This window comes from Schistocerca piceifrons, chromosome 4 (assembly GCF_021461385.2).
Source record: "Schistocerca piceifrons isolate TAMUIC-IGC-003096 chromosome 4, iqSchPice1.1, whole genome shotgun sequence".
NCBI lineage: Eukaryota > Metazoa > Arthropoda > Insecta > Orthoptera > Acrididae > Schistocerca > Schistocerca piceifrons.
The window spans coordinates 405,284,226-405,308,430 of record NC_060141.1 but is presented as its reverse complement, the minus strand read 5'-3'; the positions used below and the strand labels follow the sequence as shown (position 1 = coordinate 405,308,430).

The 24,205-nt window shown below is 41.3% G+C and overlaps 1 protein-coding gene across 3 annotated transcripts in view; it reads left to right on the top strand.

Moving 5' to 3' along the window:
• The window catches only part of LOC124794867 (mucosa-associated lymphoid tissue lymphoma translocation protein 1-like), a 130,199-nt gene that overhangs the window by 42,421 nt on the left and 63,573 nt on the right, over window positions 1–24,205 (top strand). For all 3 annotated transcript variants that reach the window (XR_007016620.1, XM_047258544.1, XM_047258545.1), the window contains exons 5-6: window positions 13,879–13,971; window positions 14,055–14,115. Coding sequence is in view for 2 of the 3 variants with exons in the window: in XM_047258544.1 (XP_047114500.1) it covers window positions 13,879–13,971; window positions 14,055–14,115 (154 nt within the window). In the remaining variant the exon portion in view is untranslated. The remainder of the gene's footprint in view (window positions 1–13,878; window positions 13,972–14,054; window positions 14,116–24,205) is intronic.

The window sequence follows — 24,205 nt, the reverse complement described above, 5'->3', positions numbered from 1 at the left end:
TGCGATTTACGTTTAGTTCAAGCTTTGTGTGTAATTCCTCTATGTCCATCATATTGGAACTAAATGATGTCCTTTCATAGTCTTAAGTAGGATGCTAACATCTGCTGATTGCTGACTTTTGCACAAGCAATGCTTGCTGATTTGTGAACATTTATCATATTTGACCTGAGAACATGTTCAAGAATTCTTCAGCAAACCAATGTTAAGGATATCGGTTTGTTATTTTTTGGGTCCATTCTTTTATCCTTCTTACACATAGGAATCACATGCACTTTTTACCATTTGTTTGGGACTTCACATTGGGCAAGAGATTTGCAATAAATGCAAGCTAAGTAAGGGGCCAGTGTCATAGAGTACTGTAAAACTAAATTGGGATTCCATCCAGACCCGGTGACGTATTTGTTTTCAACACTTTCCGTTGGTTCTCTTCGCCAGGGAGATTTACTACTGTGTCCTCTGTATGGGAGTGTGCACAATGGTCAAATGATGGTGTGTTTGTACGATCCTCAAGTGAATGATTTCTTAAATGTGATAAGCTTCAGCTTTCCTTTTGCTGTCTTCTACTGCCACACCAGACTGGTGAACAAGTGACTGTGTAGAAGTCTTCGACCCAATTTGTGATTTTAAGTAGTACTAGTGATTTTACATAGTACCAGAATTTTCTCAGGTCCTCAGCAAGATCTTTTGCTAAGGTATTACAGTGATAGTAGCTGTATTCTTCACACATTGAGCTTTTTACAGATGCATGACTATCTAATAACTTTTGCCTGTCATGATTTGCACATTCTCTTTTGAACCGAGAGTGCAACAATGTTTGCTTCCTCAGCATTTTCCAAATTTTGTTATTAAACCACAGTGGGTCTTTTCTGTCCTTAATCCACTTACTTGTCACATGCTTCTCCAGAGGGTGACTTACAGTCTGTTTAAACTTTGGCCATAGTTCATGTACCTCCATCATACTGGAACTAAATGATGGCCATTCATTTCCTAATTAGAATGCTTATCTGCTCTTCCTTCCAAAAATGTTCTCCTAGTCTTCTGAATTGATTTATTAATTGTAGTAACCATTGTCACTATGATGACATCATGTTCACTATACTGACGCCATCAATAAGGTCAGGCATATTTGTAGCAACAGGGTCTAAAATATTTCCATTTTATGTGGGCTCACAAATTAACTACTCAAGGCAGTTTTCAGAAAACATGCTCAAAAGTACTTCACAACCCTGTCTGCTCATACTCACTGTGATTTATCCATAGATGCCCCAGTCTATACTTGATAGGTTGAAGTTGCTTCCGGCTAATGCTGCATGATCTGGGTATTTCTGTGCTACTGACTGCAGGCTTGCGTTCAGTGACATTAAAACTGTCATGGAGGAATCGAGTGGCTGATAAAAACATCCAACAACTAACTTGATTTCGCCCTTCGTGTCCAGATAACTTCACAGCCACATTCAAATTTGACCTCAATAGAGACATCCACTCTGTCTTTCCAATATATGTTCCATAACTTGCTAAACACTTCATAGCTCTCTGCTTTGCATATCAGCCAGCTCTCATGCCCGAGAATAACTTGAGTCCTACAAATTTCCTGCAGGTTAGTAAATTTGGGAACTTCGTTACAAACACTTTGACAAATAAGTGATAAAATTTTGACAGTCTAAGTATCTTTACTCTGAATGCAATCTGATTTCACTATCTGAGTGTTGAATAGTTGGTGTTCATCAGAGTACACCGACTACTGCCTAGCCTAATATTCCCTGTGTACATTCCACAAGTATTCTGCTTACCTGAGTAGCTGCTGCCTTTGTGTAGTGCAACTATGACGTATCAAAGTGGATCCTACAATTCTCCACCCGATAATGCAAATCCATAAATCTTGGTTGAGACTCTTCACTAGGCTCAAAACCAAAAGACTCGGATCAACTGCGGGAACAGTGCTGCAAATGGCAAGCTCAGCTTGCGCCCCATGCATGAGGCCAGCAGTCTTCACCAGTTCTGCTGGCTGCCCATATAAACTGAAGATGGTCTTGGACCCAAGTGAAAGATGTTATTGGTGTCGAAGTGAGCCAGAACTTGCAGACATCTGCACTGCAAGTCCAACAGCAGCAGGCAAAGCCACCTCCATATCTCAGGTGAGGCCACCCAGCAGACATACCACATGCACATTAGCTTCCTTTCTGGCCCTGAATGCTATTTCCCTAAGGAGCTCTTTGGACAAAGGGCAACAGGTAGATTCCATATTCTTAGATTTCTGAAAAGCAAAAACTGTGAACAAAGGTACAAGCATACCAAATAACTTACCAGATATGTGAGTGGCTCAAAGACTTCTTAAGTAATAGAACCCATTATGTTGTCATCAGTGCTGAGTGTTCATCAGAGATAAGGGTAATATCAGGAGTGCCCCAGGGAAACGTGGTACGACTGCTATTATTCTCTGTGTACATAAATGTAGCTGTTTGCTGGTGATTCTGTAATGTATGGGAAGGTATCATTGTTGAGTGACTGTAGGAGGATTCATGATGTCTTAGACAAGATTTCTACGTGGTGTGATGAATGGCAGCTAAATCTACAGGCAAGAAAATATAAGTTAATGCAGATGAGTAGGAAAACAATCATGTAATGTTCAAACACAGCACTGGTATCATTCTGCTTGACACAGTCACTTCGATTAAATATATAGGTGTAACATTGCAAAGTGGTTTGAAATGGAACGAGCATGAATGGATTGTAATAGTGAAGACAGACGGTCAACTTCAGTTTATTGCGAGAATTTTAGGAAAGTGTGGTGCATCTGTAAAGGAGATTGCATATCGAACACTAGTGTGACCGATTCTTGAAGACTGTTTGAATGTCTGGGATCCCCAACACGTCTGATTAAATGAAAACTCTGAAACACTTCAGAGGCACATTGCTAGATTGGTTACTGGTAGGTTTGATCAGCACCCAAGTATTGTTGAGATGCTTCAGGAACTCAAATGGTAACCCCTGGAGGGAAGACAACATTCCTTTTGAGGAACACTATTGAGGAAATTTAGAGAACCAGCATTTGAAGCTGACTGCGAAGTGATTCTACAGTCGCTAACATGCATTTCACCTGAGGACCACGAAGATAAGATAATTCAAATTAGGGCTCATATAGAGGCATATACACAGTTGTTTTTCCATGTCTCAGGAAAGAAATGGCATGACTAGTAGAACCAGGCAAGGTGGTGCAGTGGTTAGCACACTGGACTCGCATTTGGGAGTATGATGTTTCAAACCCGCGTCCAGCCATGCTGATTTATGATATTCAGATTTTCCATGATTTTCTGAAGTCGCTTATGGCAAGTGCCAGGATGGTTCCTTCGAAAGAGCATGGATGATGATCCTTCACCATGCTTCCTAAGTCAAGCTCGTGCTGCATCTCTAATGACCTCATTGTCGATGGGACATTAAACACCGATCTTCTCCTCTTTCATTACTAGTAGTGGTACAAGTACCCCATGCCATCCACCACACAGTGGCTTGCAGAGTATGTATGTAGATGTAGATCTGCTCACTCCAGTATACAAACTTGTCTAGACTTCTTGATGACTTTATTAACTTCAGTAACCATTGTTACTGTGATGATATCACAATCATTAGTACCTTTCTCTATACTGCCACTGTCAATAAGCTCAGGCTTGTTTGTAGCTACAAGATTAAAAATATTTCTGTTGCTTGTGGGTTGTTGAACTCACTGCTGAAGACAGTTTTCAGAAAATTTATTCAGAACTACTTCACAAGTCTGTCTGTCCTTATCACCTGCAGTGAATCCACAGATGTTCTAGTTGGTCTCACGGCCTCAATTCACCTGCGGATTTCTGTGAGGAAATCTTGAATAGAGTGCAGGGGTCCAGTTTGTTGTGTGAAAAACTCTTCTTGGTTCGCCATACACTAGTTCTGCTGAAGATGTCTGTAGGTCTTCTTTTAGTGCACTGCGCATTCCGAACAGCACTACCGGGAGGGTGTCAATCCGCGAATTGTCGTGTGGCACATTATGGCGGCCTTCAAGGAATGGTGCAGATGCTCCACAATGCCATTTGGAGCTGCATGGTATGGTGAAGTTCTTGTCAGGTGTATCCCATACAACCAGGCCATTGCACCAAAGATGTCCACTTCCCACTGCCGTCCGTGGTCGGGTGTTACTTGTTGGGGACAGCCAAAACGTGAAATTCAACCACCAGTGAAGGTGCGCAACACATTCTCAGCTGTCTGTGTTTCCAGTGGGAATACTTCTGGCCACCTGCTATTCCTGTTTGATTGCTGTGAGGCAGTACTGGTAGTTACGGGCGACTGGGAGTGGTCCTACCACTTCTAGGTGGACGTGTGAGAACCGAGCCTCTGGGATGTCAAATCTTCCTAGCGGAGCTTGTACGTGACGTGTTACTTTGCACTTTTGACAGGGAACACAGGTCAGGCCACACAAAATTCTGCGTTACTAGTACCCTCGTAGTGCGGATTCCTGGGTGGCTGAGTTCATGTAGAGAATCGAAAGCCCTTTGTCGTAGAGGGGCAGGTACGTTTGGCCGCTGTCGGCCTGCTGACTTGTCACAATATAGCAGCTCCTCAGTACGTAGCAGTGGTACGCGACGCAAGTGCAAAGCCGTCTTGCCTTTGAGCAAGTCCTTTAACTCTTCATCGCCATTTTGTGCTGCAGCTAGTTCGGCAAAACTCACGGGTGCCACTCTAGACAAGGTGTCAGCAGTGACGTTTTTCGAACTGCTTGTATGCCGGATGTCTGTTGTGAACTGCGAAATAAAATTTAGTTGATTGATTTGCACTGGGGGATAGTTATTTCTTGGCTGTGAAAATGCAAAAGTCAATGGCCGATGATCTGTGTATATGGTGAAAGCATGAATCTGAAGTCTCTGACTGCCTCATAGGCTGCTAGCAGTTCAGTGTAAAATGGTGGCCAAGAGCGCTGTTTCTCCGTGGTCTTGGAGAAGAAACTCAATGATTGCCAGCACACATTTACCTTCTGTTGTAAGACAGCGCTGACAGCACGGGATGAGGCGTCTGAGAAAATGGCTAACGGGGCATCGGCGATTGGGTGCGCAAGGAGAGTGGCCTGCTTGAGGCTTGTCTGGCAGGCTTCAAATGCTGTCTGCAATTCATCAGTCCACATGACAGGTGTGGGGCCATGCACTTTGGGGCCAGTGAGAGTGGCATGGAGTGGTACCTGGACTTCAGCAGCTCGGGGTAAGAAATGATGGTAGAAGTTGATCATCCCCGGATAACGACGCAATTCACACATTGTTTTTGGAGCCGGGTAAGTTGTGAGTGCGGTGATGCGCTCAGCTGGTGGGTACATACTGGTCGCGGAAACCCAAAATCCGAGGAATGTCACTTCCTTAGCCCCAATAACGCATTTGGCTGAATTTATGAGGATTCCATAGTCATCAAATCTTTGGAAAACCATGCATAGATGTCTTTCATGTTCTTCTGTGGATGATGATGTCACCAACATGTCGGCGACGTATGTGAAGCAGAAGTCCAATCCACGCAAAACTTCGTCAATAACTCGCGGAGTTGCAGCCTCAGTTACTGTGTCCGCGATCTCTGCCAGCTTGCGCAAGTTCTCCTCTTGTGTCACTGTGAGCAGGGTGCAATGCATTTTCGGCAAGCGCGACATCTATATGAATCGTAGCAGAGGGTCTGGGACATCTGTTCCAGCCAAGGTGCGGAGATGTCGCAGAAACTGTGACGGCTTCCTGTCGCTGGTTTCCTCCCTATGCAACAAGTGTTTTAAGCGCTGCGTGTTAGAGAGGGAGAGACGCCGAATGAGCTCGCCTTTCAGAATTTTGTACTTCCCAGAAACCGGTGGGTTGGTGATCATATCACTGGCGGAGTGGCTGTCCAGTAGTGCCACCACATGTGCATATTTTGTGGTGTCTTGCGTTATCCCATCAGTGACGAAATGGCTTTCGATGTGCGTGAACCAAAGTGACAGACACTCTGTCCAGAGGACTGGTGCTTTGAGAGCCATGCAGTTCACTTGAGCAGCTGGTACTGTCCCGGGGGGGTGGCGGCGGGTAGAAGGACTTGACGACCTTGGGGCTGCATGCAGGTAATGGGACGGTCCTGCCCGAGGTGCAGATAGAACTGCCGTTCACCGTAGGCAGGGGGGCGGCGGGGGTGCCAGGGAGACCGGCCGTGCACTTTCCTGGCAGCGCGCCTCCGCCCACTCTTGTTGTTCCGCGGTAGACAGTCCCCTTTCTTCCAGCCGTGTTCGAAGCTGCTCCTTGTGTCACTGTTGTAGAGCGGCCATCTCTTCCATGTGTTTGTGCTGCTGATTGCACAGTAGCTGCTGCTATTGTACAAGTTGTTCCTGGTGGTATAATTGTTGCTGCAAGTGCTTCATCTCTTCTTGTTGCTGTCCTAACTGTTGTTGTAACTGCTCCATGATATTTTCGTCAGGGTCACCATTTTGTAGGTATTCATTAACTGTATACTTCACTTTAAGACACTGATACTTTATTTCCTCGATCGTCTACAATAGAAGCTGATTGACAACACTATTAACACAGTTACTACAGGTAGCATGCTTCCGACAACCACACACAGATGCTCATGCCGCGGTAGGTGGAAGCCGACTGGCCACTGGAGATGGTGGTCTTCTGGTGTTGGCTGTTCGCGACATTGCCGACTGGTTAGTGTGGAGCAACCAGCGAACTGGGGTCACTGCATACTCAGTAGATTAGTCACCTTCAGCTACTTTGCATAATCAGAGTGCTTCCACACTACTAAGCATAAACTTCCTTTGAATGATTCCGCAACTGTTATGTTGGAATTGGGTGGTTGGTAAAAACATCCAATGATTAACTCGAGTTCACCTAGGTCAATTACTCACTTCCAGATAACTTCACAGTCAGATGTAACTTTGAATGCAGTAAACATAATATTTTTGTCGATTTGCAATTTACACTTCCCCCCCAATACCTATGGCATTTAACCTGTCTTTTTGACATATGTCATGCCTTGTTCAGTATTTTGTAGTTTCCACTTCAGTTTCCATCCAGCACTCAGTTCCGAGTATAATTTGGGCATGATGCCTTTTCTGGAGGGTGGTAAATTCAGGGACTTTGGTACAAATACTTCAGCAATTTACTGTTAAAAGTCTGATATTCAAAGTGTCTTTACTTTGTATGCTATCCGATTTCACTCTCTGTATGTCGACTGGTGAGTGTTCATGAGGGAACCTCACACTATGTCCTAGCCTAAAAACCCCCATGTGCACTTCACTATCTACCTGAGTGGCATGGCTTCTTTGAGGTTGCCCAAGGGCTGTATTTACAGTTATATCATTTCCTATACAGAATTTTTAGGAGGTCTTGTAGATTTCTTCATAGTGTACACCATTCTGTTCTATCTCATAAGTAGGTATTGTATGCATATCTGGAGACTTGGCCAGATGATACTCTAGATATCTTTACCTGATGCGCCTCAGACTAATTAAATGTGGATTTTTGGATGGGCTCCAGCTATGAAAGGTGACTTACGTTATTGCAGTACCTCAATACAGAGAACATCTCTCTGTCTTAATAGCATTTCTCCAGCATAGCAATAAAGTGGTGTCTGCGTGCTCATCCAGCATGATACCACTCCTCATCACTGTCCCACCACCACCACCACCACCGCCAACAACAACAACAATCACAACCACAACCAATAAACTGGGCTGTTCTGTGAAGTTATCAGTTTCGCTCCAGACAAATGAACAATGGAAATCATTGCGCATAGTGAATTAGAATTCATCTGTTTTAGTACCTACCATTTATCATGTAATGGTATCTTGCTATCTACTTGTTCACACAGATATTTTTCAAAGGTAATAATTACCTCCACCTGTAACAACAGAGGCCTGTTTACAATACCTTAGTAGCTTTACAATTAACACTTACTTGTCATGTAACTAACAGTTATTTTCAAGCCTTTAATCTATGTGATCAGCCCATGAAGAATAGTACAGTGGTTAGCAACCAACATTCACATTCTGGAGATTGATGGTTCAAATCCCCATATAGATTTAAGTTTTCCGTGGTTTTCCTAAATTGCACACTGTACTAAAGTTCAAGAAGACAGCGATTCACACCTCCATATCTCTTGTCAGATGTAGTATTTTTGTGGCTCCCATTATTGCTTAAAGAAAATATGAGGCAAGTTTCCTCAAATACCTTCCCATTCTTCCCTAGTCTCCATATGTGATCTTTCACTGTTGAGCTCATTGTCCATGGGATGTTAAATCCTGATGTTCCCTGATGTTCCTTCCTTCTGTTAGATAATCAGATAATTGGTAGAAGAAATGGCAGATGAGGTATGTTTTTAATTTCATTTGAAATGATAGGGATTTCCAGTTTCTTGCTTTATGTTTGATGGGGAATTGTTGAATACTTCTGCGTCAGAGTACGTAATTCCACTCTGAACCCTTGATAAGAAGGAAAAGTATAAATGAAAATTATTGTTATGTCGTGTACACTGCTCAGAAGAATTAGGGGGACATCAGTATCAGTGTGCAGTATGTGAGGCTAAATCTGTTTTTATACAAGCAGTATCTGTGGTCTTATTATATAGCTTGAGATCTTCACTTTCAGTGTATGTGACAGCTAAAGTCATTCACCATGTGTCTGCTGTGTTGTACTTTGCAGTATCAGATGACTCCTTCGTACGAAGTGATTACCATTGTCCTAGTGTATCTCCAACTGTCGTCCCTCGGTTGTGGACATACTACTGGGAGGCAGGTCAGTACACAAGGCGAGTTGGACAAGGTTGCTGATGCATTACAGCCATGCGTGAAGACTGATACCTGGCTGTCTCTGCAATGCAGCATCATATGTCTACCGCCAGAGCACTGCAAGTCAATCTCAGAAAGGCTACTGGAGTTGCTTTGTCTGATCAGACTGTAAGGAACAGATTATGAGGAATGACCTTATGACCCAACCTCCTGCTTGACATGCCAACAAAGCACAGCTCGCCTTTATTTGCGTTGTTCCCAGTCACTGGTGAGACTTGTTATTTACAGATGACTCTAGATTTCCTCTTACATAAGTTGATGTCTGTGTTCGTATGTGGAAATTCCATAGTGGGTGGTACCTGTCAAATGTTGTCCAGTAAATTGACAGATTCGGCCAAGTTCCTATGATGATGTGAGGAGGCCTCAGTGTTGACAACCATGCAGATCTTGTCATTGCCCATAGTCACTTTACCACCAAGAAATAAATCAGCCAGATATCCTTTTGGACCATGTCATGGCTGCTGCGTATGGTGGTGGCCTTGAATTCCTTTTATACATGATAACCCCTGTGGCGGTCGTCAAGGGGGATGTCTTGGACAATGAAGCAATGGAATGGCCAGCAGAGATTTCTAACCTAAATCTCATCAACCACGTATGGGACATGCTCAACGGACATGAGCGTGTTTGTCCTGTTCCATCACAGATTGTCAAGGGCTCTCCTTGAAGAATGGGAATGGATACCACAAGGTGACCCCCCCTAGACATATGTGGAGCATGCCACGTATGTGTCAGCCAGTGAAAAACACTCACAGAGGGCTTACACAAAACTGAAGCTCCTGATGTCCGATGAAAAGCACCCAGTGTGACATCATGAATGATTGTTTCCAGTTTGTTTTCTACATCTGTCTTTGTTTTATACATCTGTCAGACACTTCAGTTCCTGTCACATTAATGAACAAGGTTGTAATGATGTTTTGTTGTGTACTTAATTTGTGAAAGATAGAAGTATAATTTGGTAACATATCTAATCCTCATTTATTCCTCAATGAAGTGTGGTAGATGCCCGAAGTTATGTTCCCCTAATTCTTTTGTGCAGTGTATTTTTATTGTGGAAATCAAATGTCAGCTGAATATGATCTTTTGTTCTCACCAACAGAAACTATTAAGAATTAAATGTATTAGGAAATGAGTGCAGCAGTTGCAACATCCTTAAGAAGGTATCTGCAAGATGTGTGGCTATCTCAAACTACCTGGCAAAATAAAAATGTGTACCAGACTGCAATTCGGATGTGGGACTGTTGCCTTTCACAGTCAGGATCTCTACCAATTGAGCCATCCAAGCATGATTCATGACCTGCCCTTACATCTCCACTTCTGTCATGCTTGACAGCTCAGAAGAGCATTCCATAAGAAAACATGGAGTTACAAGAAGGCAATTCTCTTGCCCTTAGATAAATAAAATGAAAAGTACAGCTAAGAGCAAGACACAGTGGACTAATCATCTTGATCAGTTTATCACTGTCATTTTATCGTACTATCGAGGGCCTGACCAAATGTGATTTGTCTGAGGACTCTGCCCTTCAAAACATGATCTAAATTGCATCTTTGAAGTGTTTCATTGTAAAATTCACCCAGAGACCACACTGAGCTGAAAATGAAATTGCCAACAGAAATGAGATCTTACTGCCTAAGACATTGCTTGTCATTATCTTCGAATCATGTGTCTGCCACTAGAGGATAATTCCTCTATATACGAAAAGCAGATTCCCAGTTTGTGTCGAGATTTTGATGCTTATTTACTGTTATGGTCACCATTGCTCTTGCAGTTTTATTTTTTTCCCAATTATGTTCAACTTTCAGACATCAGTGTAATCCACAAAACGGAATTAAAAATGCTTTACCGTGTCATTAAAGGTTGAAAAATGAACTTTAAATACACTGTGCTCCCATGGAGCTAAAGAGCATTGACAAAACAATGTATAGTAAAGATACTGGGCACAGCATAGAACTACGTTTACTATGATTTTATATACATAAAATCTTTGGTATGTATGAAAAAATAGTAATCCAACATTAAGGTTTTTTGTATGTTCCATGAATTCATACATTGCTGAGATCACTCTTGATGTGGAGTGTGTTAAGATTGTGATTACATACATTTACATGAATATTCAAATACCATTTACTACTAAACAGAATTACAGACAGATACTGCAGTATTACGAATAAAACAATAAATGATCATTATTTTACACTTACATGCTGACATGCTCAGAACAGTGTGACAAACACAATTGTTACCATATTACAGAGCAATATACCAGGTGACCCAAAAGTCGGTTAACATTGGAAAATTCAACACTTCACAGAATAACATAGCTAAAAATTAACTTGTTCTTGAAATGACACAGTATTTTATTGAAACAAAAAAAGTGCACAAGATGACCAACAGACGGTCATCTATGGTTTTATATGATACAAAAGCAATAATTAGTATAAAAGTTGATTTTTAGCGAAGACAGTGATCTTTATAACAAATGCTCAGGATGCCAGCCATCAGTCATCAAAAGTATCTGTAGTTGAAGGACCATGTTGTGAACAGGACTGCACAGCGTATCAGTAAGTCTGGTGAGAAACTGTCATAAAATTTTGCCTTTTAGCATCCCTAATGAGGTTGGACAGCCATGGTAGACGTGCGACTTCAGGTAACCCCAGAACCAATAAGCACAAGGATTGAGGTCTAGAGACCTGGGAGGCAAAGCATGAAACACGTGATGGCTCAGCACGTGATCCTCACCAAATGATATGTGCAGGAGATCTTTCACACACATAGGAGTATGAGGTGGAGTGCCATCCTGCATAATAGTTGTGTACCTTTCAGCAAGTATTTATCAGCCAGACTAGGGATGACGTGATTCTGTAACATATCGGTGTATTTTGCACCCATCGTGTTGACAGTTTGAAAAAGAGCGCCCTGCATTTGTTTGAAGAAACAGGATCCGATCATAATGGATATGGTAAATCCACACCACACCCTGACTTTCTCGCCATGCAGTGGGGTTTTCACCAAGTTCTAGGATTTTTGGTAGCCTAAATTCTGCAGTAGTGTGTGTTGACAGACTCTTAGTGTTTGAAATGAAAGACCCTCAGAGTGTGAAAGGGACCTCGTCAGTCCACAACACGCTAGACAACCAATTGTCATCTTCCCCCATTTTTTGAGGTGTCCACACCATAAATGCTCTCCGCATCACAAAATTATTGGCTGACAGTTTGTTTTGTACACTATTCTCAAGCGGCATCAATGACGTGTTGCTGTCCAGCGGCTTCTGTTGGCTGGTTCTTGCACTAAAACCCCATGTAATGCCTGTTGTCAAGTTTTACCTCTCTACCTTCATTGTTCAATGAATTAGAGCATTTTCAAATGTTAACAGACTTTTTGGTCACTCTGTATGATAAAAATCCAAATTCACACTTTGCAGTTGTCATACTGCTGGACAATATACAGGGTGTCCCTCCTAACTTGCCACCTTATATATTTCCAGAATGAAACAAAATGTGAAAAATGCACTTGGTTTGGGTTGCATCTATGTCAGGGGCTGACTCATTGGGCAGGAACACACAGTTTCAGCATAGAGTTAGGCTTTTTGAATAGCACGTGTATGTTTCTTTCTTTTGAAATGAAGACTAGAGGTATTATTGGTGACGACAGACTTGGTGACGACAGACTTGGTGACGACAGACTTGGTGACGACAGACTTGGTTTCACTGTTCTAAACCTCATACCTTTAGAAATGCGCACCTTTTAAAGGATGGCTACAGTGCCACAACTTTTTGCGTAATGTGCTGAACAAAGATTGCCTACAGTAGGCTGTAGGATAGTACAGGCAGCCTGTCTTACAGCATTAAGGCGGAAACTGTGGCATTGTTTCCATTGTTTAAAGTCTTAAGTATTCCAGAAGGTATGAGATGTAGAGCAGTGAAACCAAGCCTGCCATAACTAATTGTACCTATAGTTTTCATTTTGGCAGAAAAAGTATACCTGTGTCATTTAAAAATAAATGTAACTCTGCATTGAAAGTTACGTTTGTTTATTCATAAGAATTGTGTATTCCTGTCCATTATATAAGCCCCTGACATTCATGCATCTGTGACGAATTGCATTTTTCACATTTTGTTTCAGCTCAAGAATATATGAGGTGACAGAGTTAGGTGGGACACCGCTTATATTAAAAATTCATAGACAAACTATACAGTGACTAAATGAAAATAACTTGATCGGTGTAAAACATTTGTGTTAACATTTGACAGTTATTGAACTGTTTAGCTATATCTTTCCTTTAGATAGCTTCCCTCCATGAATTCCTCGACAAGCTAAAATGGGTGATGTAAGAGAAATTGGGAGAGTTTAGTTTTGAAAAGGGATTCTTTATTCCTTAATTTTTTTTAAGTTCTTTGAGAAGACAGTTGCTAACTAGAACGGTAAACTATGAAAACAGAAAGTGAACAAAGTTGAAATGAAAAGCTTTTGATTCCCGTACAGAAACCCTTCACTCTGCTTACAGTCATATATTAATAATGGAGAAAATTTCAATACACTAATATAAAGCTGATGTCAGTGAATGAGATGGAATGCAATCTCAGCCTTTCAGAGCTTGAGATGCATCTTCAAATTCAGGAGAAAATATTTTGGTGATCTGTAACACATTTAAATAACAAATTATGATTATGGAATGCTGGATTGTCTAGTTCATAACTGTCATTATTCTGGTTGTAGAATTAACTCCCACGCCATATTTTGATATTCTTAGCACATTGCTGAGAGCTTTAGAATTCAAATCAGGTATTTTTTGTTAAACTGAAGTAAGAAAGGGAGTTTTTGCCTTTGTTGCACATTAATAGATTTGCACAGACCGATAGCAGATGAGAAATAAGCTGCACAAATTCTTTTCTGTTGTCTTTATCTCTTGTTGGAATGTATGTTGATGTAAAGTGAAGAATTTGATAAATATGTTCAGAGTTTCATTTCAAGAATGTGAAACCATTCGGACAATGTTTCCTCCTTATTTTAAAAAAATGTTTTATGTTAGCTTTAATTTTTACTAATAAATGTTTTCTGTCGCAAGGTGGAAAATGCATCACTCGAAGATGGAGGGCTCTATAGATGCCATATAAGCAATATTCAAGCTGAGGTGTGGTCAAAGGAAGTAAAAGTGACAGTAAGTGCGGCACATTCATAAATGTAGTCAAAACTGGATGTATAAATGATCCTTTTAATGAGTCCATCTTGATTGTTTTATAGGTATATCCTGAACCAAATGCTGAATACGAGATAGGGAGACAGCTGCTACCAAGAATAAGAGGTATGAATTTTTTATTTCCTCCCTATCAAGGGTATCTGATATTTTGCCATAAGCAGAGTTCTCCTTATAAAGTATACAGCAGTATGCCAAAAATAGGGAACAGAAGGAAAGTAATGCTCATATGAGTTTTCTTAGTTTTCTTAAACTGTTTCTTGTGAATACAATTAAATAGAACCTTAGGAATTACACAGAATCTTTTCAGCATTTAGTGGTATAAGAATTATGTCAAAATATGAAGAATAAGGAAGTCCATATGTAATAATCACCAAAGAAAATATATTTTATTAAAAAAATTGGAATTGTTGAACTAAAATTAAAAATATTTCATCTGTTGTGACTTTTGTATGATGGCAGCAAGAAAATTGAATGTTTTAGTTGTATGACAGGTGTGTTGTAAATATTCTTCAACTATTATGGGCACTAGGTTGAAGCCAAAATAAAATTCTTTGAACATTAGTGTCGAAGAGGATTGATAAAATGCAGTCCTAAGATACTAACAAAAGGGAGACTATGCCATTGACTCATACCATTAAAAATTCACTCATGTATTTATGGTTAAATGACAGGCTTGTGGAATTCTGTTCACAATCTCAGATCTTGCAGGTTGAGGATTTTGCTCCTTTGAGCGTGCTTCACTTGGTTGTGGCATACTCGAGTGGGAATGCTCGAGTGGACAGGCTATGGTGGAATCAGGCATCATGGGGAGAGGACGGCAGAGGCCACCAGGTCTGGCTCTGTGTGTACATAAACTGTTGTTGCTTCAGCTGATGGAAATGTACTCTGAGCAATTTAGTATGCTGCACTTAGAGCAGATGTACATCCTTGCATAGTAGTGTCTAATTGTGATATCGTTATGATCTATAGGAAAAGAGCTTGCTTGAATCAACAATGAAAGTTTGGAAACAAAAGTTTTGCAGAAAAATTAAGTAATAACCAGCTTTTATAATGATGTACATGAAATGTATTCACCATTGCAAATATGGATAACCATCAGCTTTATAATGGTATGACAACGATGAAAATTTGTGCCAGACGAGAACTCTAATCCAGATTTCCCACTTGTTGCGAGCAGTTGCCCTACCATGCAGCTGTCCGAGCGTGACTCATGGCCAGACCCAAACTTCCATATGTTGTCAACCATGTGTCTACAACCTGTACTCATACATCCATTATGTATATTTCCGTACGGGGGAGACATATTACTTGAAAGTCACTCGCCTGGTGTCACCGGATAAATGGTATTTTGCAGTGCCTGTGTTATTTCGAATTACGAATGCAGACATGTAAGCATGTCCGAAAGAACAGGCACTGCAGTGACTACAGTTGTCATTAAATACATGAAATGTATTCGCAGTTGCAAATACGGACAACCATCAGCTGTGTAATGGAATGATAACAATGAAAATTTGTGCATATTTATAATGATGGTCAGTCTCGGAATGAAACATTACATTTCTGTTTTTATAACATCATATGTCGTATTGATTCAAATTTAAATGCATGAATGTTACCACTTAACAAATTAAAAATCTAACAAAAATGAAATCATCTCCAAATTATTCTCTGGTAGCATAATACTTTCAATACATTGTCAGGTTACCAGTCACTCACTTTAGATCAAATTTGCTTCACCTAACCAAAATTAGGTCCCCTGCTGCACTAAAATTTCTTTTACTAGCTACATTTGAAGCTGGAACATAAAATACTCTTTTTTGCTAAGATAGTCAGCTTGGGAAAGAGAATACTGTTACACTTCAACCACCCAAACAGACCATCACCACCACCATTCATTCCATTTAAGTACAAGTTAACCTCACCGGCTGATTTATTATCTTATGACCCACAGTACTGGAAGTGTAGCCGCACAGAATTGCATCAGCGATCCAAAAACGAGCATACCAGTGGAAGTGCTCAAACCACAAGCAAATCAGTAGTGCAGTTATGCAGATGTATGTGCATTCAGTGACTAAATCCCCTCCAGCTGTGATTTTAGAAGTGGAGACATACAACCTGCCTGTTGCATCCAATGGACTCTGAAAAGTTTGTTTAGTTAAGGAATGTAGGTTGTTATGGGAACAGAGTGGTGGAAACTACAACAGCTTGAATGCCAAAGAACTGCATGAATATAGCTTTCCTCAGAAATGAACATAACCAGTTGTTGTTGTTGTTGTTGTTGTTGTGGTCTTCAGTCCAGAGACTGGTTTGATGCAGCTCTCCATCCTACTCTATCCTGTGCAAGGTTCTTCATCTCCCAGTACCTACTGCAACCTACATCCTTCTGATTCTGTTTAGTGTATTCATCTCTTGGTCTTTGTCTGCGATTTTTACCCTCCACGCTGCCCTCCAATACTAAATTGGTGATCCCTTGATGCCTCAGAATATGCCCTACCAACCGATCCCTTCTTCTAGTCAAGTTGTGCCACAAATTTCTCTTCTCTCCAATTCTGTTCAAGACCTCCTCATTAGTTATGTGATCTACCCATCTAATCTTCAGCATTCTTCTGTAGCTCCACATTTCGAAAGCTTCTATTCTCTTCTTGTCTAAACTATTTATCGTTCATGTTTCACTTCCATACATGGCTACACTCCATACAAATACTTTCAGAAACGACTTCCTGACACTTAAATCTATACTCGATGTTAACAAATTTCTTTTCTTCAGAAATGCTTTCCTTGCCATTGCCAGTCTACATTTTATATCCTCTCTACTTCGACCATCATCAGTTATTTTGCTCCCCAAATAGCAATACTCATTTACTCATTTACTACTCACAAGGCTGTCAGTAGTTCTAATGGAATGTTGTCTACTCCAGGGGCCTTGTTTCGACTTAGGTCTTTTAGTGCTCTGTCAAACTCTTCACGCAGTATCATATCTCCCATTTCATCTACATTCTCTTCCATTTCTATAATATTGTCCTCAAGAACATTGCCCTTGTATAGACCCTCTATATACTCCTTCCATCTTTCTGCTTTCCCTTCTTTGCTTAGAACTGGGTTTCCCCCTGAGCTCTTGATATTCATGCAAGTGGTTCTCTTTTCTCCAAAGGTCTCTTTAATTTTCCTGTAGGCAGTATCTGTCTTACCCCTAGTGAGGTAAGCATCTACATCCTTACATTTGTCCTCTAGCCATCCCTGCTTAGCCATTTTGCACTTCCTGTAGATCTCATTTTTTAGGTGTTTGTATTCCTTTTTGCCTGCTTCTTTTACTACATTTTTATATTTTCTCCTTTCATCAATTAAATTCAATATCTCTTCTGTTACCCAATCCTTGCTGTGCTGGTACTGCGAACGGCTGAAAGCAAGGGGAAACTACAGCCGTAATTTTTCCCGAGGGCATGCAGCTTTACTGTATGGTTAAATGATGATGGCGTCCTCTAGCGTAAAATATTCCAGAGGTAAAATTGTCCCCCATCTGGATCTCTCGGGTGGGGACTAATCAGGAGGACGTTGTTATCAGGAAAAAGAAAACTGGTGTTCTACGGATCGGAGCGTGGAATGTCAGATCCCTTAATCGGGTAGGTAGGTTAGAAAATTTAAAAAGGGAAATGGATAGGTTAGAGTTAGATATAGTGGGACTTAGTGAAGTTCGGCGGCAGGAGGAACAAGACTTCTGGTCAGGTGAATACAAGGTTATAAATACAAAATCAAATAGGGGTAATGGAGGAGTAGGTTTAATAATGAATAGGAAAATAGGAATGCGGGTAAGCTACTACAACCAGCTTAGTGAACGCATTATTGTGGCCAAGATAGATACGAAGCCCATGCCTACCACAGCAGTACAAGTTTATATGCCAACTAGCTCTGCAGATGACGAAGAGATTGATGAAATGTATGATGAGATAAAAGAAATTATTCAGATAGTGAAGGGAGACGAAAATTTAATAGTCATGGGTGACTGGAATTCAATAGTAGGAAAAGGGAGAGAAGGAAACGTAGTAGGTGAATATGGATTGGGGGGAAGGAATGAAAGAGGAAACCGACTGGTAGAATTTTGCACAGAGCATAACTTCATCGTAGCTAACACTTGGTTCAAGAATCATAAAAGAAGGTTGTATACATGGAAGAAGCCTGGAGATACTGACAGGTTTCAGGTAGATTATATAATGGTAAGACAGAGATTTAGGAACCAAGTTTTAAACTGTAAAACTTTTCCACGGGCAGATGTGGACTCTGACCACAATCTATTGGTCATGAACTGTAGATTAAAACTGATGAAACTGCAAAAAGGTGGGAATTTGAGGAGATAGCACCTGGATAAACTGAAAGAACCAGAGGTTGTAGAGAGCTTCAAGGAGAGCATTAGGGAATGTTTGACAAGAATGGGGGAAAGAAATACAGTAGAAGAAGAATGGGTAGCATTGAGAGACAAAATAGTGAAGGTAGCAGACGATCAAGTAGGTAAAAAGGTGAGAGCTAATAGAAATCCTTGGGTAACAGAAGAGATATTGAATAACATAACCAGTAAGTGTTTTTAATTGTGGCAGTCTTTACAAAGTGAATCAGTAACAGGATTATTTTGAAAATGAATTTTATTAAACAGCAATACCTTCAGAATCCGTATACAGTGTAGTGCTATTATAAACTATTTGCAATGTCTTGACTATGTCAGCAACTCAAAGCATTTGCTATAACACTTAAAAGGTATATCCATATTTTATATCATGTCACATGCACAAAACTTCTCGATTTTCATTTTCAGTGGTGTGTTGTGGCTTATAGTCTTCAAGTGGATATTGAATTCTTGAAATTCCCTCACTTTTCGGGTAGCTGCATAGAGATACAGTCTTCCAAAAGTTGTTGGACAAACAAATTGAAAGTTCGTGCTCCACATCCATGAGAATGGGCTCAGATGTTCCCAGAGTCATTCTGAAATAGCTGTAGAAGCTAAGTGGATGATTAATTAGTGCTTCTCTTCTTTTATACAGTACATTAATGTGTTCTTCCTCATTTTCTGCCATCTCAGCCTTTGCCTTAGCAAAAGAGAGTTTTCACAAAGATAGAAGTCAACTGTAGATTAGATCTAATTCTAAGGCAAATCCTAGAGAATATTATTAAATTTGGGTTTGGTACACATCACCTCTATATAGACTTCAAAGCAGCATACAGTAGTATAGATAGCAATAAGTTATGTCATGTCTTGGTGTAATTGGGAATCCCACAAAAAAATTGGTAAGGCTAATGAGAAAGGCAACGAGCGAGACATGAAGTGGCACAAGCACTGGAAGAGTGACGTCTGATACACTATACATAAAAAAAACAGGGTACTGCTAGGAAATACACTGACCTGTCTTCTTTTTAATGCTGCCCTGGAGAAGGTGATGAAAGGTGTAAAAATTTTGAGCTGGGTACAATCTTCCATAAATCAGCACAGATATATATTTATATGGATGACATATAGTGGCAAGAACCTGAAAACCAATGGGAGAAACATTTGTCTTCCTTGAACAGGTTAGCAGGCACATTGTATTAAACATCAGCCAGCAGCAAGCAAAATACGTGGCTGCCAGAAAGGCAGTCAAGGAAAACATACCAGCCTCAATGACAGTGGGATGGAAAACTATACTTTTGAGGGAGTTGAGCAGTTCAGGTATCTGAGTTTTACAATCACCTACTCAAACAACATGTCTTAAGAAATCAAACAGAGACAAATAGCAGCCAGTAGAGCATATTTTGCTGTAACTTTATCACCAAAGCTCTAGATCTGCAACACCAACCTACTCATCTCCAAAACTCTTATTAGATGATTGCTCACATATGCCTTGCAAAACTGGTACCCCAGCATTCAAAATAAAAATTCTTGGAAGAATCTTTGGCCCAATTTGTTAAAGAGGAGTATGAAGAAAAAGACACAGAGGTGTACATAATTCATGAAGACCCACCTATCAGACGGATAGTGAAATCATCCAGACTGAGATGGACTGAGCATGTAGCATGGATGAGTAATGTGGAAGTATCCAAAAAGCTATTACAAGGAAATCCAGGAGAACAGAGAGGGTGTGGTCAGCCAAGGATCAGACGGGAGGATGGAGACAGTGAGGACCACTGGAAAATGGTTTATAGAAATTGGAGAGCCCTAGCAATGGACTGAGATAACTGGTGGAAAATTATTAAAGAGGCCACAGCTTATAATGAGCTGTGGAGTCACAAAAGTATGAAACTAAGTATGTTACAAATACATGACATTCTAAGTGCGAACATCTGTGAAATCGTCTGCTTCTGTCCGTATGTTGCTAGTTCGTGCCAGATAAAAAGTAAATCACATCTGTAACATACCAAAAATAGTTAAACGATACCAAAATTTGTTTTGTTTGTGACGTATGTTGTTGAGAAATATGAAACATAAAACCAAGTCATATGCAGTGTGACTGCATTGAGATTTAAATGTGACTCATTTGCAGTTTCCACTCTTCCTCCTCCCCCAGCTCAGGCAGCGTGATGTGACAACGGTGATAGTGTAAAGCCAGGATGGAGAGCTGTGGCCTTTATGCCAAAATCTTGGTCATCCTTGATATAGACTATGCATTCCTGTTCAGGTTTTTTTTTAGTATCCAACAGTTATTCAGTCTCCATGCCCAACCAGCATATCAATACACTGAACACATCAGAGATATCTAGGCTACATACTCTGTCCACAGCTTGCTCCCATGTGAGTGTTGCTGTAGCTGTAGCTGCAAGCGTGTAACATGCAGCCAGGCTCTGACATGAGCATGCCAGTAAATACTGCAGCCCAGCTCTTGCTAGCCAGTCTGCCACTAATCTTTGAAGCCTTTAGTTATCCACCATTGAACAGTAGGTTTACGACCTTGCCTGTCCTACGTTTGTGGCTTGGACTGGTCCCTGGACTGTTGTATACACTTAAGACGACTTGGTTACAGTCTTGACTTGTTTTTAGTTAGCCATTCACTCTGTGCACTCTGCCATCATCAACCTCAGGAACCACTTCTTTGTTGTGCTGGACTTGGTGTTACTGCCAGTGCAAGTGATCATAAACTGTGTTTTACCTATGTAGAGTAGGATAGAAAAGTATTGACGAGTACTTTCTCATCATGCAACTGTCTTGAGTGAGGCAGAAATTGCTGTTATGACCGCTACAAAACCAGCAACATCCAACACCTGAAGTTCCCTCAACTCCTTCTCCGCCATTCACTTGCTATAACAAGGCAGATGAGTTTTGGGAGATGTATATATATAGTTTTGTTCTTCATTGCAAGGCAGGTCAAGTCCTAGACCCAGAATGTCAAGAGTGCACTCCTAGTGCCTTCTACTAATAAACTGTACAAAGTGATGCAAAAACTATGCTCACTCTCAGACCTCAGTGGTTTAAGCTTTTAGGGTGTCTGTGGTTTGCTGATGGGCTATTATGGTCACCACCACATAGTTGTAATTAGGCTCAAATTTAACCAGTGTGCTAAGCAACATAAGCAGGTATATATGGCATGGGCTGTCGTCTTGCAAGGTGTAGCATGCAAGCGTGATTTTTCTGTAAACAGTGTACTGCACCATACGCCAAATTATTAAGCTTTATTAAGCTGTTTATAGATGAGTTGTGTGAAAGCTTTAGAGCGATGTGCTAAAACACTCATGAAGTAAATGTGTCAACACAACCTGTGTTTCATTATTCTTCTGATGTCAGTGTTGTTAGTTTTTGCTGTTGTGATCTACAATCAACTGATGACTTCTAGACAGTGTCATTACGTGATTTACTTAGTACCCATTTTCCCAGTAGACCAGCAACATGGGGTTCAGTAGTTAGCAATCCTCCACCCTCTTCATCAGTAGAAGCGCACAGTTTCCTCCCTATCATGTTAAAGGGTCACTGAAAAGTTCAATCCATCAAATTGTGTCCCAATTACAGCCCCTGGGAGCAACAGCATCACTGCTCTTTCTGTGACGTCACCTTTTTCGCATGCCACAAACCAGGGCATCTGCTGAGTGTCGGCCTCAGCCAACAACAACATCAGCCATCAGCACACTGCATGCTATCTTGCCATTGCCCATAGCAGCAGCAGAGAGGATGCAGAGGCTCATGTTGGAACTGGGAATTAGTGGAGCAACAGTGGATTTCCACTTGGACACAGGCGTGGTTATGTCTCTGATTAATGAGGACATGTACCAGGGCATTGGCTCGTCACAGCTATAGTACCCTTACCTCAGAGTGGTGACATAGAATGGCCAGTCAGTCTCATGGCAGGGTGTAGTGCCTGCACAGCCTATAGCTTTTGTCTGAGCTGGTGCAAGCTCATGGTTTGTGTAGTTGCCTCAATAAATGTAGTTCCTTTGAGGTAAGTGTCAAGTACTTGGGACATATGTTAAGTAAAGAAGAGCTAACTTCCTCACAGGATCATGTGGTCGCAGTCACAAATTTACCAGTTCCTAAGAAACTGAGAACTCCAGTTGTTCCTTTAGATAGTAAAGTTTATTCCTAATGTGGCCCAGATTTCCCACTCACTTAATAGCTTGCAGAAAAAGGTGTTAAACTTCTGTGGTCAGAGGTGAGCCATAAAGCTTTCTTGCAATTTAAAAAATTCTTTGTCTGCCCCTTGCTTAGCAACATTCCATCTGTGCAAACGCTTGGCTCTTGCCACTGATGCATTTGGTTGTGGTTTTGGTGCAGTTCTGTCCCACAAATATGCCAGTGGCACAGAACAGCCTATTACATTTCCTTCTAAAACATTAAATGCCTCATAAAGGAATTTTTCACACATTTAGAAAGAGAGGGATACAGTGTCAAGAAGTTTCACATCCATCTGTATGGTACTGAGTTTCACCAATCATGAGCCTCTCATTTTGCTATCTGGCCCCTGTTAAGAGCTTCCCGGTAAGACCACATAGCGGCTGCAACAGTGTGCAATGTTCCTGAGTAATTATAATTATGAGATCTATTATTGATCCACCACACAGCACTCCAACACAGACACACTTTCCCACTTGCAGCGTGGCCCAGGTGCAGAGTTTGATAGGCACAAAGTGCTGTGTTTTGTCTTACACACAAATCAGTGACTCACTCAACAAATTTCCCAATGCAGCATGTGAAGTAGCCATGGAAAAAAGATGTGATCCAGTCCTCCATAGTGTTTTTTTCTGTTGTATGGTGAGGTTGGCTGGAGTACCAGCCTACGGATACAGATCGGTCTTGGTGCACCTATTTTTCCATATGGCTCCGATAAAGTCATATTGTTGGCTATAGACAATTCTGACTGCTGGGTGGTAGATCCTCCCACACTCCACCCACGCATATTGAAGCTCCTCCACACTGCACCTTGGGGAATGCACAGAATGAAGGCAATAAAGTAGTGTCATGCATATTGGCCTTGTGTAGATGACACCACTGAACACACCATCCAGAACTGCCAGACCTGTGCCCACAACTAATCCACCCTAACACAGCATTTCAACCCCTGGCCATGCCATGACCATCCCTGTCAAAGAGTGAATGTTGATTTCACTAGATGATTCTGGGGAGCAGTGAGGTTGCTAGTTGTTGATGTCTCTAACTTTCCATATGTGGCAGTGATGGCTACCACTAATGCAGCAGCTATTACGCATGCATGTCCCTCATATTGGCAACAGGGGGCACCTTTCGCCCTTGTTTGTTACAACAGCACTCAGCCCATAGCATTTTCCTTTCACATTTCTGTCAGCACAATGGCATTGAGCACCTGACCACCGACACTTTCCATCCTGCAGCCAACTTGGAAGCCAAACAGATAGTCAGGATCTTCAAAATGCAGATACATAAAATAATGATGGCAGCCAACTGGGGAAACATTCACCAGCTCCTTTGCCACTGTTGGTCCTCCCCAGTAAATGGATGTAGCCTCGTCAAAATTTTACATGGGTGCAAACCTCTCATGCTTTTTCATTTACTGAGCTTGACTCAGTGGGACCACCACTCACGCATACAGGCTATGGGCTCGCATGTCTGGCTTATCTTTTGGCTGAAAAGCTGGGGTCCCGAAGTGACATCATCAGCAATAAGGGAGACAATTGTTTGAGTTTTTGGCCAGCCAAAAACAGTAGGTCCGGCATTGGAATCAGCTCCATCCACATTGTGACTTACTGTCCCCCCATTCCCCTCAGCTGCTGACTG